Source organism: Vidua macroura, chromosome 12, assembly GCF_024509145.1.
Source record: "Vidua macroura isolate BioBank_ID:100142 chromosome 12, ASM2450914v1, whole genome shotgun sequence".
Lineage (NCBI taxonomy): Eukaryota > Metazoa > Chordata > Aves > Passeriformes > Viduidae > Vidua > Vidua macroura.
This window is the reverse complement of record NC_071582.1, coordinates 5,678,852-5,697,077: the sequence shown is the minus strand read 5'-3', so window position 1 is coordinate 5,697,077 and position 18,226 is coordinate 5,678,852. Positions and strand designations below refer to the sequence as shown.

At 40.9% G+C, this 18,226-nt stretch overlaps 1 protein-coding gene and 1 long non-coding RNA gene across 2 annotated transcripts in view; one reads left to right on the top strand and one right to left on the bottom strand.

Moving 5' to 3' along the window:
• Positions 1–1,805, bottom strand: part of LOC128813455 (uncharacterized) — a 32,017-nt gene extending 30,212 nt beyond the window's left edge. Inside the window, exon 1 of the long non-coding RNA XR_008439043.1 lies at positions 1,728–1,805. This is a non-coding gene — a long non-coding RNA (uncharacterized LOC128813455). The remainder of the gene's footprint in view (positions 1–1,727) is intronic.
• TLN2 (talin 2) overlaps positions 1–18,226 on the top strand; it is a 148,030-nt gene that overhangs the window by 106,034 nt on the left and 23,770 nt on the right. Inside the window, exons 35-51 of the mRNA XM_053988590.1 lie at positions 337–459; positions 1,719–1,862; positions 2,042–2,203; positions 3,308–3,448; positions 4,579–4,760; positions 5,156–5,288; positions 6,800–6,901; positions 7,643–7,813; positions 8,446–8,592; positions 9,448–9,549; positions 10,885–11,004; positions 12,544–12,690; positions 13,431–13,597; positions 14,323–14,506; positions 15,136–15,261; positions 15,564–15,680; positions 17,684–17,869. Coding sequence (XP_053844565.1) covers positions 337–459; positions 1,719–1,862; positions 2,042–2,203; positions 3,308–3,448; positions 4,579–4,760; positions 5,156–5,288; positions 6,800–6,901; positions 7,643–7,813; positions 8,446–8,592; positions 9,448–9,549; positions 10,885–11,004; positions 12,544–12,690; positions 13,431–13,597; positions 14,323–14,506; positions 15,136–15,261; positions 15,564–15,680; positions 17,684–17,869 — 2,454 coding nt within the window. The remainder of the gene's footprint in view (positions 1–336; positions 460–1,718; positions 1,863–2,041; positions 2,204–3,307; positions 3,449–4,578; positions 4,761–5,155; positions 5,289–6,799; positions 6,902–7,642; positions 7,814–8,445; positions 8,593–9,447; positions 9,550–10,884; positions 11,005–12,543; positions 12,691–13,430; positions 13,598–14,322; positions 14,507–15,135; positions 15,262–15,563; positions 15,681–17,683; positions 17,870–18,226) is intronic.

Below are 18,226 nucleotides of genomic sequence, written 5' to 3'. Positions count from 1 at the left end.
CTGCAGGAGTGTCATGCAGGCTGCATGAAATGCACGTAGTGCCAGGTTAGCTGTGATGACTAAGGGATGACAGCAAAATTAATGAGGGGTAATTCTGTACCCTCTTAGTCATTTGACCTACAGTAGTGCCTATGTTCCCTTCAGTCCAGTGTTGGTGTGCATGCCTGATCCCTCACACCACACAGAGGAATGTGCCCAGTTTAGAGAAGTCTAAAAATTCTGGAAGCCAAGTCCAGGGGGTTTGTGGGCCAAAACTGGTTTCAGGGTAGCAATTGCTTGCCTCTAAGTGGTAGGGATGTATATTTGGAAGATAACTTTGTTTTTTTATTTTCTGAGGTTCTTGGAGAATCAATGGCAGGCATTTCCCAGAATGCAAAAACTGGGGATCTTCTGGTCTTTGGAGAATGTGTTGGAGTTGCATCCAAGGCTCTTTGTGGCCTCACAGAGGCAGCAGCTCAGGTAAGAGATGGAAGGCTGTAAAGCAATTAAGTTTTTATTTTCTAGCAAGCTCATGTTCTGGGTTTGTAAATCTGAAATTCACTTCCCTGTGATCAAACAAGTGATGACTTTGTATTACATGGTGTGTTCTGTGTGGATCCCAGAAATTGCACAAACTACAGGAGGAGCAGAGTGCAATAACATGCATATTTTCTGAGGAAGGGAAATGCCATCTAGAAGGAAGCTTTGCTGAGGATAAAGCAAAGCTGCAGCATATGGAATTCATGTTTGCAGCTCAAGCTCAGAACAATTATAGAGAAATGCACAAAAAGGCCACAGTTAAAAGTAATGAATCAAGTTCTAGTTGATCTAGTTCTAATCTGCTCTTAAGGAACACTACAAATTTTAGATATTGGAACTAAGAAGAAACCTGTTTCAGCTGTTCAGATACTTCTGGAATAACCAAAATTCTTAAACTGCTACAATAAATTAGGGTCTGATCTCTGTGGTTTCACTGATCTGATAACTGAGTGAACTATAAAGAGCTGATACAGTCACCTTGTTAAAGGATTTGGCTGTGGGAGATCGTGCTCTGCATCTGAAAACCTGTTCTTGATTTCCCCAAATGTGTAATGCCTTGGTATGGACTAAATCTCCTCCACATCTAACTCTTGAGTTGCCTTACTGGCATATTAAGGTGACAGATAATTGTATCTGTGATAGAGGAATTGTCACAGTTGATTGTGACAGTTCAGATAAGTTGTGGTTGTTCAGAAGCATGAAACTTGTAACTGAGAGAGGAGGTAAGGTTGGTCATCAGACACCTTGGGCTGCAGTGAGACCAGGAGCTGCCGGCCTGATGGGACCTGCACTCAGCACAAGTGCCTTTGCTGGATTGCTTTTGTAGTCTTGACAAAAGCCTCCACTGCCTCCAACTGTGGCTAATACAGTAAATAATTTCCAGTACCTGTAATCTTTAAAGCTCTCTCCATTGCCTGTGCAAGTGACAAGCAATGTTTTCAGGGACAGCAGTTGTCTAAAAAGTGGGCTATTAGTTTTGTTTCAACTAATTAAATTTCTCAAGTGTAAGGGTATATTTTCTTGGTTTCAGTGGATTCTGGTGATGTATTGCTAAAAAAAAATGGTAATTGTATTTCACAGTATGATTTCTGAATAATCTCTGGCCACCATGTGCTGTGACATATGGCCAGCTTGCCAGAGATCCTAGACAGAATTAGTATGATTTATTAGGATTGTTTTCTTCTTTTCCCCCTTTGTAGGCTGCTTACCTGGTCGGTATCTCAGATCCAAACAGCCAGGCTGGTCAGCAGGGCCTCGTTGACCCAATTCAGTTTGCCCGTGCCAACCAAGCAATCCAGATGGCTTGCCAGAACCTGGTGGATCCAGCAAGCAGCCCATCACAGGTGACTGCAGAGGATTGCAGGGAGCCCATCCCTGTTGGGACTTTGCTTTGTTCCTGTCCAGTCCAAGGCGTTTTGGTTTGACTCTGTTGCCTGGCTTTGGACACTGACGTTGCAGAGCTGCAGTGTGGTTACTGTCCCACCCCTCTGACACTGTGCCTGTTCTGTGCTGGTGTTTACAGGTCTTATCAGCTGCCACCATCGTGGCCAAACACACGTCTGCTCTGTGCAACGCTTGTCGCATTGCTTCATCAAAAACAGCAAATCCTGTTGCCAAGAGACACTTTGTGCAATCTGCCAAGGAAGTTGCAAACAGCACTGCTAACCTGGTTAAAACTATCAAGGTACAAATGCTGCTCAGTTGTGCTTTCTTCTTCCTATGTGATTTAGAGGGTTTTCTTGTTTGGTTTTTTGCCCCCCTGTTGAGACAAAATCAGAACAGTTAGAAATATCTTTTTACATTCTTGGATATACATGGTTTAAAAAATCACCAATTAAATTTTTGAAGATCTGAATTGGAAAACATGTTCAATGACATAACTGCTGAATTCAAGTTGAAAAAAATTTGGCAGTTTTAATATTAGGAGAGGCAGCTGGCCCATCCAGTATGATGAGATTGATGTATTTAATCAGCTTGCACCGTAAGAATAATCTGCAAACAACTGAATGTGAAGGTTTTTAATGGTGTTAAATTCCCCAGTATATGGAGTTTTTTGGAGCTGTTTCTGACAGCTTTAACATATCATTAGAGAAAAAAAGAAGGAAATAAATAATAGTGGGAACCAAACAGAAGCTATTTATTTGCTAGTAGTCGCCTCTTAATAGTAACCTTTTAATTTCCAGATTCCTTCCAGTAATTTGGTAGGGGGTAGGTTTTTTTCATGCAAGTAGAAGTAATACTTGTGAAGCTATGGAGAATTCACAATTCTGAACCCTTCTGGAAGCCATTAATCGATCTAATCTGATTTCATTAGCTGAAATGTTTATTCTGAGATTGTGAGAGAGGTCAGTTGACTTGGGCAAAAATGAGAGCGATATATTACTGGTTTGCTGAAAACAGAAATTACTAAAAATTTTCAATATCAGTTCATAGGAAACAGCCACCTTCACAAACCACAAAAAGGTGGGAGTTTAGCCCCTTCCACCCTTTGGAGTGTGGGTCCTGGGACACTTGAGAGACTTGAGTCTCATTGGAGAGAGACTTGAGAGACTTGTCCAAGTGCAATAACAGAAAACCTGCGACAGTTTAAAGTTCAGGGTCAGTAACCAGCTGAGGAAGGAAACCCACTCCTAAAAGATCACATTCTTTGCATTAATCCTGTTTGTGAAGGAGCTTTCAAATATCGTCAACACACAGTGGTTTAAAACTAGGAAGACTTAAGCCATCTTCCTTCAATTTTGCTAAAGAAACCCATTCAGACAGAGCTCAATCCTGATTTCTTTCCCAGGCACTAGATGGAGATTTCTCTGAGGAGAACCGCAACAAGTGCAGAATTGCCACTGCACCTTTAATAGAGGCTGTGGAAAATTTGACAGCATTTGCTTCAAACCCGGAATTTGTCAGCATCCCAGCACAGATCAGCACTGAGGTAAGGCAGGATACTGCATTTCCATCCTCCAAAAGTTGAACATGTTGAATTAATCACATGTTGGGAGAGAGTGAGTGTAAAGACCCCACAGTATTTCCTTGGGTTTCTGGGTGTTCACAGGGCATTCTGCTGTCTCGTGTTTAACCTCTGAGCTTGACTTTTCAACCAGTAGGATGCACACTTTGGCTACAGTAAGTGCTGCAAGTCTGCTGTTAGCAAAGCCATACAGCACAGGTGATTTGCATGTTTTAGTAGCAGGATCCTTCCATGCAATACAATAGTAAATATCTCCTTTGTTTTCCCTCAAGAGCAGTTTTAACAAATGGAAACTAGTTAGTTCTGAAAAGAATCAAAGGGATGTTGCTGGGTTTTTTCATTTTTGCCCACAAGTTCTCCATCCTCAAACTGTGTAACTACAGCAGAGTAGAATGTGAAGAGACTAATAAAGGATTCCTTGGGTTTGGAGTTTTTTCTCATGGAAAAGAAATAAAAAAGCAAACCCCTCAAGCTCTGTAAAAGCTTTGGAGTAGAGACAGGTCATGTGTTGTTACTGACCCTCCAAGGCTGCTTCCTGCTTTTGTCAGGCTCTGATCCAGATGGCAGTATCAGATGATGCAGTAGCTGTTTCAGTCTTACAGCTGTGGGGCAGTAACTGAAATCTAAATGTGCCCTCCAGGTCTGTGGTACCTGAGTTTATCAGCTTATTGGCAATAAAATAGATACACAGATGATAACCCAGTCAAGAGTCATCAGTCATCACTTGGAGTTAGTAGTCTGACTAGGGAAAGGGCACATCTGTTGATGACAACAATTTTTGTGACAAAGTGTATTTTCAATGGTATTTCTGTAGTCTGCAACTAGACAAGTCATTGTTTCTCTTGTTTCTCAGCTGGAAAATGCATTTCTTAACTTGAGACATGTTTCTTAAGTATGTTTCAGAGGAAGCTGTTGGACTGATTATTTTTGTTCTATTTCTGTGTTGACTATCTGTGAATATAATAGTGCAATGGAGGAGATTATAATTCCATTTTAATGCTGTTAATTAAATAGACTTTTAGGAGCAGAAAGTGTGGATGAACACAAATAATAATTCAAATGTTCTTTCTGTTGTTATACCTTCTTGACCACAGGGATCACAAGCACAGGAGCCAATTCTGGTTTCTGCTAAGACAATGTTGGAGAGCTCATCTTTATTGATCAAAACTGCCCGTTCTCTGGTTATCAATCCCAAAGACCCTCCTACATGGTCTGTACTAGCAGGGCATTCCCATACAGTCTCAGATTCTATCAAGAGTCTTATTACCTCTATCAGGTATGTCTTTTGTAGTAATTGAGCAACTGTTCATAAAGAAAAGTGCCATATGGCCATTAGCACTGTATTATTTTTCACTGATGGAAATTACTCTGTGCTGCACAATATCTCCCCAGTTACACTGGGTGTTTAATCATAATTGACGACTGCAGCACAGGGCTGTTCTGTGTTTGTATTCTGTTCTCCTTCTCTGGTTCCACCCCCAATTCACTCTAAAATAAACGTAATAAAGAATGCTGTGGAAAATGAACACTAGCTAATATTACCTCCATGTAGATCGTGTACCAACATGCAATATGTGGGAAATAGCTTTTTTTTTTTAAATGGTCCTGTGTGCATTCAGGAAAGACCCTGCTCATTGGCACCATGCTCAGTTGAGTGTCTCTGTCTTGCAGGGACAAGGCCCCGGGGCAGCGAGAATGTGATTTCTCCATCGATGGGATCAACAGATGCATCAGGGACATTGAGCAGGCCTCACTCGCTGCTGTGAGCCAGAGCCTGGCCACCAGGGATGACATCTCCGTGGAGGTGAGGCAGAGAGCACAGGCACAAACAAGAGGAGTGCTGGACACCCTGCTGCTCCGTCACAGCACAATCCACTGCCAGTGAGAGCAGAAGGGTCCTTACTGAGGTCTTTCTAGGCAAAGTCATACACAGACAAGATTGTATCATTTCTTCAAAGATCCCAAAATCACCAGGGAGTAGTAAGGGAGAAAGTAGTTATTTTTTACTGCCACCCACGTATTACTCTTACTTCCTATCTGATAGGACAGACTGATAGAGTTTTTGTGGTACCTTGCCATCTGGAAGCCAGGATTAGTTTCTGAAGATTCTTAATAAATTTGTTTCTGAAGCTGGTCTATTACTAGAAGTCCAATGACATAAATGTCAATGTTCTTTATTCTTAATGCCTAGTTTGTCCTTTAATAAGTGAAATTTGATGTTGATATGTTCACTTTAAGAAAGCTTCCTTCTCTGCCCTCTTCAGTGTCTCAACTCATGTTGAGATTCTCATCTTGGTATTTGTCTTTTCATACTGTTGCTTCTTGAAATTACATGTTTATTGGGGTGGTTTCTTTGGGCTGTAACACTGCATACTAGAAACATGTCAGACCAAATGAAGCTGTGCAAAAGAAGCCAGTGCAGGAAATACATTATATTTCATTCTAATTGAAATGAAGTTATCGTATTCACGTTGAACTGAAGTAAATGCTACCAAAAAATGGCAGTTATAAAGTGGTAAAGGAATGTAACAAAGGGCAAAAATAATTTTTTTCTCTTGCCTACCATGAGAGTGACCTTAATCCTTATGGCTGCCAAGATATCATGTGCCTCTGAATTAGCAGCCAAAATTTAAAAATTAATGAATTAAAATTAGTATTTAAAAATTAAAATTAAAAGCCAGTATTTATGGCCGAATTAAAAACCAGTATTTATGTCTTGACCAGGCCACTAATATGCTTTTAATATGTTTACTCCTGTCCTGCAGATTGTATTCATGAGGTCACTTCTCATCTCTGTCCTTCAGAGATGTGACATTTTTCCTTTGCCAGTGTACTTGTCCCACTTGCTTCAAAATCTGTGGCAGAGTTTTTTGTTCTTGCATTGTATTTTCTGCTTTGAAAAATGTTTCTTCACACTTAAATCAGTGCTCCTGACAGTTTTCTGATTGGTATAGTGATACTAAATCTTTGTCAGGGCAAAAATAGCTTGGGAGGTGTCAGGGGGCCCTTGAGCACATTGCAGTGAGAAAGGACGCCCAGACCTAAGTTGGCTGCTGTCAGCACTCTCTCCTCAGGTTTGTCATATAAACCTAAGAGGAGCAGGCCCATCTCAGGGTTGCTGGTGTTGAAAGAGGATAAGGGAGAAGAAATGAGCAAGTATGTGAGGAATTAGCAGTGTGGATGTCTGCATTCTGCCATAGTGGGTCACTTGAACAGCTTTGAGGATGTTGGCTGGTCCGAGGGTGATTGTCAAGTGTGGTACAAGTGGATGAGAGAACAGCTGTGATAGCAACCGACAATTTCTCTTTCTTTTAGGCTTTACAGGAGCAGCTGACGTCAGTTGTACAGGAAATTGGCCACCTCATCGATCCCATAGCCACTGCAGCTCGGGGAGAGGCAGCTCAGCTGGGCCACAAGGTACTGTGCTGCCATGACAAAGGCACTTGAAATCTTGGACAGCTGAATGTTAGGGAAGACCCCAATTTTATGGCAGTTTCTCTTCCTATGGGAGAGCAGAAGAACACATTTGTAATGAGAAAAAAAAATTGAATTCTCAAATACTCTGAGCCAATACCAAATAAACCTTTTTACAGGCCGGAGGAGAGATATTCTTATTGAGATTTTTGTTTAAGGGCTTTGTGTAAATGTATTCCTCTGTTATACGGAGTGTAAGTAGAGTCAAACTCATGCTTGTAGGATGTCTGTCCAAAAAAACAAATGTTAGAATGCGTATACCAAAAGCATATTTACCACGGTTATTGCAAGATTTAGAAGTTTCTCATGTAGCAAGTTCTCATCCTGTATATTCTTGAGAATAAAAACTGCAGAAGCAACAAAGATTGAGAGGTTCCTCCCTTGTCCAGAGGAGATGCTTTTCAGGGATGCTCTTGAATAGCATGTGGCTCCTGTGACAGTCTTGAACATGTAACCTCAAGCGACCATGTGCTTCTGGAGGAGGAGACACGTGGCTGTGCAAAGGAATCGGACGCTGAGGCGAGACAAAATTCCTGGGCACATGATCCGAACCCAACCTGTACAGTGCAGAAGCATTGTGCTCCTTGAGCTAGCCCACATTCCAATGGTAAACAGGGAATGTGTTTTCTGTTTCACCTGGGAAGTGTGGTTAATGGCTTTCTGGGGTTGTTCTGGCTTTCTTAGGTAACGCAGCTGGCAAGTTACTTCGAACCCCTTGTTTTAGCTGCAGTTGGTGTGGCATCCAAGACACTGAATCATCAGCAACAGATGACTGTGTTGGACCAGACTAAGACTCTAGCAGAATCTGCCTTACAAATACTGTATGCTGCCAAAGAAGGGGGAGGAAACCCCAAGGTAAGGTGGTTTTGTGGCATTGAGGGTGAGAGAGGAAGGCAAGTATGGCAGAAAACCCAGCATGTGCCTGTTGTACAGTCAAGGGATATGTTTGCAGTCAAAGTGCCAGAGACAGCTCTCCTGATGTCTCCTGAGAGTGAACAACCATTTCTCCAAGACAGGATTCCAGTATTCTCAAAGCGTCATCTCAGAGGACACAAAGTCTGGCTATGACAGCAACTATCTAGGCTCTCATAGAGAAAGCAAATGGTTAAAAACCAGGGCTTGTCTGGTGCATGGCCCAATGGGATGGGGGACCCTTGCCAGGAAAGAGCAGCATTACACAATCATTCATAACTCAGGTGCGATTTGTGCCTTCCAGAGAGCTGCTGTCTTTAAAGACTGTGGCACCTGTGGCTGAAAGTGTTGTGTGCCATAGCTCCTTGTAGGAGTTAACAAGTTTTGTTCTGTCTGCTTTGCTGCAGTGTTTTACTTGTCATCTTTACTCAGAAGTGTTAATTTCAGTGCCTTTACTGTTTTAATTTCTTACACTTCTGATTCACACTTCTGATTTCAGCCCACTTAAATGGCTGATTGTTTTGCAGAGAGAACATCCTCTGACTATCTTGGTTTTCTCATTCTGTGTCCTCCAGGCATCTCATACTCACGATGCCATCACTGAGGCTGCACAGCTGATGAAGGAGGCTGTGGATGACATCATGGTCACTTTAAATGAAGCTGCAAGTGAGGTTGGCATGGTTGGAGGTATGGTAGACTCAATTGCAGAGGCCATGACCAAGGTGAGCATAGAAATTGACCCCTTTCTCACTTTGTGCTTGAAAGCTAATCCACATTGCAGAGCTTTGGACAAGCTGGTGCTGATTTAGTGGTCAGTCATGAAATGTTGTCACAGGAGACCTGAAGATTATTTGATTCTGCATATTGTAAAATAAAACTGATGTCGGCCGTGGTATTCACATTTACAACCTACGTGGTACTGGTCAGTAGAATTCCTACAAAATAGTTTGTTCAGTAATATTCCGGCATTTAACTATCATCTTAGGTCAAGTGACCTCTTGTTTTTGCTTCCTTTTTTTGCCCCTTATCTTTTATGTTAGTCTCTTAAATGAACAGCAAGACAACCTTGAAGCAAGTTACTTTCAGAGAAGATGATGTCAAAGCCTGAAATACTCTGCTATACTTTGTAATGCATTCTACTGAAGATGTATAGTTGCAAAGTGTACATAAGTTCAATCCAAATATTTGGGTCTTCCTATCCTGACTTAAAGACTGAAGACTTTACCACATAAAGAAGTCTTACCTTATCTTCTGTCATGAACATTTTGATTTGTAACTGTTGCACCTTCTTTTCTCTATTAGCTGAGAAGAGCAGATTGTTTGCCCTTGCATGAGAAGCAAACCTCATGCTTAAAAACGGTACTTTGCACTGTATATTCTCTGCATCTTCCATGCTCATAACCTGGGCTCAAGTATTTGCTGAGCTTCTTTCTACATCCTGGTGCCCTATTTTCACTTGTGTATCTTGAGAGAGAGGAGATCATAGAATTGAAGATATAATACAATTTTACTATTGCCTGTAAAGTATGCTGTTTATTGTGACTTTCTAATGCTGTGTTTTTCTCTCTGTCTAACAGTTGGATGAAGGTACACCTCCAGATCCAAAAGGAACGTTTGTTGATTATCAGACCACTGTGGTGAAATATTCTAAAGCCATTGCTGTTACAGCACAGGAAATGGTAAGAAATTACCTTAACGGGGTCCAAATTCTGTGTACATACGGAACATGGAATTATTTGCGCAATGTTGAGACACCCTTGATCATCAAATTTTCAATAACCTTGTCTCTTTTGGGGTAATGGAGCAAAAGGAGTGATGATCTTGTCAATTTAACTTTTGCATCTTAGTGGTGTGATCATGGAGGGATCCTCTACAGGAGGAGTGCTGGATTGTATTGTGGCTGTTCTGCACAAAAGCTCTTTATTTGGCTCATTTTTGAGGAGAAATAAAAGGAAAGCCACATGCTTTTTCATCAGCCCATTTAACTGGGCTGAAATGCTATCTTTTGTTTATCAATGACTGCAATACTTTTCCCCACTTACTGTTTCATGTAGCCAGTGAAATAACATCAGTGTTTTCAGAGCTCTATAATGCTTAATGTATGAATGCAGATCAACATCCCACACTGTCCTTTTCTTTCATTTCTATGATTCATCTGGGTTTAAAAAAAGGAAAAAGTGACACCTGTTGAATTGAAATTTTTCTTGACTTGTTTCACAGTAATGCATAATGTATCTTCCCTTGGAACAGTACAGAGGTTGCTAATTTGTTCTTGAGAGAATTGAGGTGACTGTCCATGAGTGCTACAGACAGGATTTTTCACAGAGTCAATTGCTCTTGCAGTCAAGACAGGTCCATGATTCTGCTATCTATGACAGTAGAAATTTGTCTAAAACTAGTTTTGTACCAGGGATGGATCTCTGTTGCTTTTGAGCAACATTAATTTGAGACAGAAGAACTACCTCTGTTAAAAGGTAGGAATTTTCTAAAGAGAGATTCAGTTACTTATACTGACATTGTACTGAGACATTCTGTGTCATCCTGCCTATTTCTTCTCCATCGTGTTCCCTCATCTGAGATGTGTTTTGCATTGGTCCTCAGATTTTTTCCATTTCCATGCTTCCACATGTCAGCTGAGGCTGATGGGGATTAGCTCACCTTTGACAAAATAAGGTGGCTGTGACACACAAACCCCACTTCCCTTCCCAGTTTCAATAACTGTACCTGGCCAATGGCCCCTCTGTGTCAAAGAGTGAAGTATTGGCTCTAACTGCTGCTCTTGGATTCCTCCGTATCTGCAGCAACTGCCCAGTTGCCATGACTCTAATAAAGCATGTTTGCTTGAGTTTCCTCTGCAATTCTTGCTGGAGGACACGTCCCTTCCATGGCAAGCAGATTATCCCATTTTATCAGCGTGGCCAAATAGATGGGTGTGCTTCTAATCTGGGGTGTATTAACAAGTTATTCTCATGCCTGTCAATTTTCTGTTTCTCTTGCCTGTGTTCTTTTTTCAGATGACTAAGTCGGTTACTAACCCCGAGGAGCTGGGAGGACTTGCATCGCAAATGACCAATGACTATGGGCATTTGGCTCTCCAGGGCCGAATGGCTGCAGCTACAGCAGAACCAGAGGAGGTCTGCAGTTTTTAGACCTCTTTATTCTCTGTATATGGTGATGTTAACAAGAGTGTTCCTTTACTGTGAAGAGCACAGTAAAGGTGACGAGCCCTGTTATAAGAATTGCCCAATCAAAGAACAGAAACCCTTTGTCAAAACCTCTGGCTTTAGAAAGAAACAGCTCGGGATAGAAGTGGTAATTCCATAGACCACAACAGAACCTCCTAAATTACTTGGGACTTTCACTTACAGGAAATTTGCAAATAAAAAGAAAACTCTTAAAACTCTTACCTTGTTACTATGTGGCTTCCCTTCAATCTTGCACGTTTTGACAAGCTACAAATATTTATATGCTTTTTTTATCTTGCCTGTAAGCGATTTTAAGTATAACTTGCTATCCTGAAAGTGAGATTCATGCAAGCAGCTGGGGCACAAGTGTCTTTTGCTGAAGGACATCCTCCATAGCTCAGAGTTGGAATGTGATGTGGGAGAAGTATCTTACTTGCCTTGTGCTAAGTGAGGAGGATGGGCTGTTCGCCTCAGTTGCATTAACCTGTTGTGGGAGTTGCTGTATCTTCTCTGAGCACAATTGCACAGCCCTTTCATCCCTCTCTTCTTACTGGAGCATAGAAAAACTTTGTCAAGATGGGGTAGAGGGTATCTTACCTTCTCCAGATGTATCAGATTATCTACATTAAAGTCCTTTAAAGAGTTTTTGATTTTGTGCTTACACATCCTGCTGATACACTTACTTGAATGCTTTGTGCTCAGTAGGATGTGAAAAGCAATGCCTTGCACTTGGCTCAATATTGTTAAATCAAATTACCATTTCTGCATGTTACTTTGTGCCTGAGGTTAAAATAATTCTGTTTGTCATTCTAATGGCTGTGATTCCTGCTCATGTATTAATCCCAAATCACACTGGAATGAGGGCATACATGCAGGGACTACAGCTACCATGTTTCAAAACAGGGACCGCAGCTCTTAGGATGTAGGATTATTAATAAATCATAAGCATTAATAGCAAGATTTTCCCCATTTCACTGCTGCATATGGATGAGATTTATTCTGGAGAGTGAAGACTGTGCAAGGTTCAAAACCAAGCAAAGAGAATCACATACTTATGGACTTTTTGACCCAGTTTCAGCAGTGAACAGTATTGTGTGCTTTTTACCTGTTCCACATACCTCGAGTACAGCTCATGCTGACAGGGCGGTCCTGGACGATGCAGCAGCGTTGTTTAAATGTCAAGTTGCGTGTGCTTGAATTATGTCCCTTTGACTCAGTTACCTGCCCTACACCTTCTCTTTCACAGACTCTGGGTTATTCCTGCCCTGTTTCATCAGGGAACCTTTTATAGGGTTGTGCTTCACATGTAGATGGATTTACATCTGTGCTTTTTTTCTGATCTTTGGAAAAGATATAGTGGTGGGCAGAATATTGGTATTCACGAGAGAGACGGTGTTTCCATTTCTGTCGACACAGTGTACCAGCATGACATTTATTTATTTGCTTTCTTCTTTCTTCCTTTTTTCCTGTGTCTTCTTTGCCATCTAGATTGGGTTCCAGATTAGGACTCGGGTGCAGGAACTTGGCCATGGGTGTATTTTTCTTGTGCAAAAAGCTGGAGCTCTCCAGATTTGCCCTACAGACAGCTACACCAAAAGGGAGTTGATAGAATGTGCTCGTGCTGTCACAGAAAAGGTAAGACGGCTTTCCTTGTTACTCCACAGTGTTTGTCTATCCAGCTTCCACTGGAGTAAACCAGTCAAACTGGATTCAGGAAACTGTTTCTTTTAACTTTGCATTGTAGTACAATAGTGTCTGAATTACCCAAAGGTCTTGCTTCTCTTTCAAGCATTCAGTGTTCGTGTGCTGGATTAGCCTATGATTAGTCCTTCCTCAGGCTTTGTAAAACTTCAGCCTTCCATCAGAGGGAGTTTGGTCCATAACAATATCCTAAGATGTGAGATGGCTCTTGTGCTTCATGAGGCACTCCCTGGCCATAGTTACTGTGAAGTTGGTCAGTGACATATGATTTCATGCAGCAATGTTCTCCCCTTTTAGGCCAGAAGTAACTGCCTAGAACCGCATCTTGAGTCTCTGGGGCTTCTTGTTCCTTGGAAACATCCCCTTCAAATAAATGGCCTGCATAGTTTTGTTGAACCTTTTTGATGGCATCTCTCTCCTTTTATTGGACATAAACATTGAGAGTTGGTGCCAGCAGTTTTCAGATCTCACCAAACACCATTGGTTCAGCCTGTGTTAATGTGCTCTCAGCTGTACTAGTTTCATGATGTAACCCAGGAGTGCTAACAATTCCAAATTTAGACAGGGGTAGACAGTGCCTTGTAATTAAAGTTAAATCTGATAAAGAGAGTAGTAATGATTCACAGGACCAACTTTCTTTCAGTGACCGCCTTGTTGCTTTTTGTTGTTTCTAGGTCTCTTTGGTTTTATCTGCCCTCCAGGCAGGTAACAAAGGCACACAAGCCTGTATTACTGCAGCCAGTGCTGTGTCTGGGATAATTGCAGATCTTGACACCACTATCATGTTTGCTACTGCTGGAACCCTTAATGCTGAGAACAATGAATCATTTGCAGATCACAGGTCAGTGTTGCTGAAAAAGATGGAAGACTGCATGCCCAGGGAAACAGTGGGACTGGCAGAAGAGACTGGGACATGGAGATAAATTTTTACCTTTTTTGATTCCTGTGAATGAAATTGAATGAGGAAGAGGAGTGAGAACAGAAATAGGAAACCTGGGATTTGACTTGTTTATGAACTGCATTCTCAAAATTATTTCTTCTTTTACCCAGATGTTGCTTTGGATTTATTGTCCTCACATGTCAAAACATGGATACGGGTGGGACGGGGTGGGGAACCCTGACGAGGACACATGGGTGTTCCTGTTGCCATTCTTCCTTCTACCTTCCTTGCCTGTGATTACTTTAGTTTTTCTTACAATATGCTGATTATTATGGATGTTCAACAGCGGGTACTTTTCTCACAGCATGGCCAGATTTTCTTTTAGTATTCAAATACAATGCTCTCCGATGCTACTGCCCAATCTCTTTCTTTTCAAGATGGGCTCATTTTATTACACTGCCCTGCATTTACCCCAAATGCTCTGCTGCTGTTTTAATAGTTGTTTTTTGGTTTGGTTTTTTTTTTAAACTTACACCGTTGACCTGTGTTATGTTATGAATGGACACTGGTATGATGATTTAGATCAGCTCTTTCATGTAGCTGTTAGTCACCATAACACTGGACAACACATTTTTCCCCTTTTCTCCTTTTCCACTCCTTCCCTGCTTCCTCTTCTTTTGCTACAGGGAAAATATCCTGAAAACAGCAAAGGCTTTAGTTGAAGACACAAAATTGTTAGTTTCTGGTGCTGCCTCAAGTCAGGACAAACTGGCCCAAGCAGCTCAGTCTTCAGCTAACACCATCACTCAACTTGCTGAAGTAGTAAAATTGGGAGCAGCTAGCTTGGGATCTGATGATCCTGAAACACAGGTGAGATGTTTTAAGATTTTCTGATACTCTTACAGAGAACAGTTTTCATTTGATAGAATTTTGTGTGACTTAACACTTTTAAGAACACAATATGGTTCATTTCCTCTGGGACTTTTCTGGATTTACTCAGATATCACTTGTTTAGAATACAGTCAAAAGGCTCAAGTATTGAGTAGAACTATTCAGGCCTTTGTGTAACCCTTCTGCTTTCATTTCACTGCTGTGTTCCAGCTGGGATGCTTCTGGCAAAGTATTTGGTTCATTTTTTACTAACTTGTGATTGGAACTCTGGCTCATCCTGTTTTTATTCTGAAGAGCTTGCAGGTCTTTAAAGCTGCTCACCCGGCTTATGTCTGCACTGTGCTGTGTATTATTTGTAGACTGACAAACTCTTGCCACTCTCCAGCTATAAGTGTCTTGTTTTTCAATTATCTTTACAACTTTTTCGTGTGGATTATCCCTAATATTTCTTCACATTTTTTTTGTTTGGATCTCAGTGAAATGGAGGCAGGTGAGCATATTGCAGATGTTTGAAAAAGACATAGACTGTTGAACTGTGTCCTAAAAATCACACCCTCTTGCAGACACACTTTATTGCCTGAGCCTTATAGCTATTTCTCATTCCATAGGTTGTTCTGATCAATGCTATCAAGGATGTTGCAAAGGCCCTTTCTGATCTCATTGGAGCTACCAAAGGAGCTGCCAGCAAACCAGCAGATGATCCATCCATGTACCAGCTGAAAGGTGCTGCCAAGGTAAAACCTTATTCTTAAATTTTGTTTGCAAGTGGTTCTGCAATCACATTTGATAAACATGTGGAACTATAACTTCAGCAATTTCTGATTGCCTGAAAACTCCTTTATTTGTTTTAATTATCATGGTATCATGGCCAATACAGGAGTTGGTGTTTAGTTCTGTAACAAGTAGAATTCATGAAGTCTCTTAGGTCCTATTAGAGGTAACAATGCTTCCCAGCTTGCCTTGCTTCATACCCTGCCATCTCTGAAAACAGGAGGAAGGATTCACATGTTATTGTTTTCGCTTCTTTCTTCTTCAGGTGATGGTAACAAATGTCACATCCCTCTTGAAGACTGTTAAAGCAGTAGAAGATGAAGCTACTCGAGGGACAAGAGCCCTTGAGGCCACAATTGAGTACATCAAACAGGAGCTCACGGTACAGAACTAAATTGTTGTAGTGGGTTTTGCAAGTGTATCCTTATATGAAGCTGGGAGCAACTGCTTCCTTTTTCTTTAGACCTTAAGCTTTCAGTACAGATATTGTTTTCTGATCTGGTGCTGTTCACTTTTTTTGATCCTGGCTTTGGTAGTGTCTCCTCAACATCACTCTCATACTGTGTCTGCCATTCAAACTTGTTTCTATTTTTCCCTTACTATGAAATGATCGTACCTGTGATACATGGCCTGCTATTGATATCCTGCATAAGTAGGAATTAATAATAGTTAATAGGTGGAATTCTCTCTCAAATTAGGTATTATACAATGACAATTGTTTTCCTTCCTCTTTAAGACATAAACTTATAGTTTGGGGTTTTTTTTTCCTAGCATAATAATGAATGACATAAATTAATACCTGCATGATTGTGAAGAAGCCTGATTTTTTCCTTCCTTTACTTACAGTCCATTTTTGTTTTAAAAACTCTGTAGACACAGTCTTCAGCAGGAAATGCTTTGTTAAATAGGCTGTGGATTAGTAATTCTTACACCATAATTACACTGTGGCAACATTTTGTCTCATCAAATCCCTTCCATCAAACATCCAGTTTTCACTGTGTGAGCAAAGCTGTTGTAATGAGAAAATTTATTTTAAAATATTTTCTTTTAAAATACCTGTTTATAGTCATTGTGAATTCATATGGCAGTCATAAAACCTCCTGATCTAGTACCTGATCAGGCATGTTCTGTACAATATCTCACAAGTTACTGTTTTGTGTCCTCATGAAGGCCTGGCTGTTACATCCCATCCTGTAACTCTGAGCTAAAACATGTTCACATCTGTCACTGGAGGACTGTGCATTATCACGTCTTTCTCAGTTTGCTTGGTCTGTTTGAAATGTTCCTCTTGCTTTTGTCAGCACTGCTGAAGGATGGACCTCTGGTTGTGATGTTGTCATCTCATTCATGGGGAGAACAGAGGGTGGCACATAGGTACTGAAGAAAATGTGTCAGGCTTGATCTGAAATTCCAGGGGCTGACTCTGAGCAACATTGAAGGATGTCTTCACATGTATAACTAGAATTCATTTTTTAACATTGCTTCTGTTTCTGGAGAGAGGAAGTGAAAAACTGATTAACTGGGAGCACAGGATAGACCAGGCTCATTTTTGTCCAGACATTTGCATTCTGAAACCACCAACCTGCTTAGGTTGCACTGTGTATGGTCAATAAACCTGATTAACTGTGCATTCCAAATTGTCCCTGCACAGTAAAAGAATGACAAGCAAATACAGGCTATACATTAAAAGAAAGGCAAGAAAATACAGACTAAAGCTCAGGAAAAGAAAATATGCAATCGAAGTAAGGTTGCGCAGCTCTTCTTACCTACATCTTCCCACAGTTCCTGTATTCCAGAATTTGTGTGTTGTCAGGTAATTTGAACTATTTTCACATTATTCACCCTGCAAAATTCTATCTTCAGGTTTCTAAGGGAGACTAAATATAGCCTAAGAGACAAGGCTCCACCTCTGCTTTTTTAAGACACATTTGAATATTGTAGTGGTGATGTTCTCAGTCTCTACTGCTCTGTGCTATTAACAACCACTTGGTAGGGTCCAGCCTTTGCAGGGGAAGGATCTCCCCATGTGAGACCAGCCTAAACAGCAGTCAGGATGAGAAAAGAATATAATGAAATGAACAGTAATTCTTTTCATCTGGTAAGGCTCTGAACAGCTGCCTGTAACTATCTTGTGGGTAGTTAAATGTAGATGAGATGAACGGGTTAACCTTTTTTATTGTCTTCTTCCCTCAGCTTATTGTTCCTCTCTGTAGGTGAGCAGGCTTATCAGATCCAGGCCTATGACAAGCAGGAATGATATCCAAATACTCCAAATATGCTTCTAATTTCCTGCTGTTCGAAGGGTGCTTCCGTTTGCTGTCTCTTTCTCATGGCTGTTCTGCTTTGACTTGACTGGTATCAGACTCTTTCTGCTTTCACTTTTAGGTGTTCCAGTCGAGTGAGGTTCCAGAGAAGACATCATCACCTGAAGAATCAATCCGGATGACAAAAGGAATCACCATGGCAACTGCCAAAGCTGTTGCAGCTGGGAACTCATGCAGGCAGGAGGATGTGATTGCTACAGCAAATCTGAGCCGCAAAGCAGTAGCTGACATGCTAACAGCTTGTAAGGTAAAGATTCCCTTCCTTGCCTGAGATTGATCTTTTTTTGTTTGTGTACCTCTAAATCCATAGAACATTACATATTTTCAGTTTTCTGCTTTTCATATGAGAAAGTTAAGATAATTTTAAGGGAACCTCTTTCAGAAAGGATTTTTTGTGCCATGCACACAAAAAAACCCCAGCACTAATATTCACTGTTTTCTTTTTGTGAAAATGAGGAATTTTATTTGAGCTGAAATTTCCTAATTTCCAGTCAAAAGACAAACAATTTGTGCAAGTAGTAGAATATACAATTATTCCTGTGGTCACAAATATAATTTCAGTATTCCTAGAACAGTGAAAGTATTGGTGAAAGAAATCTTTAGT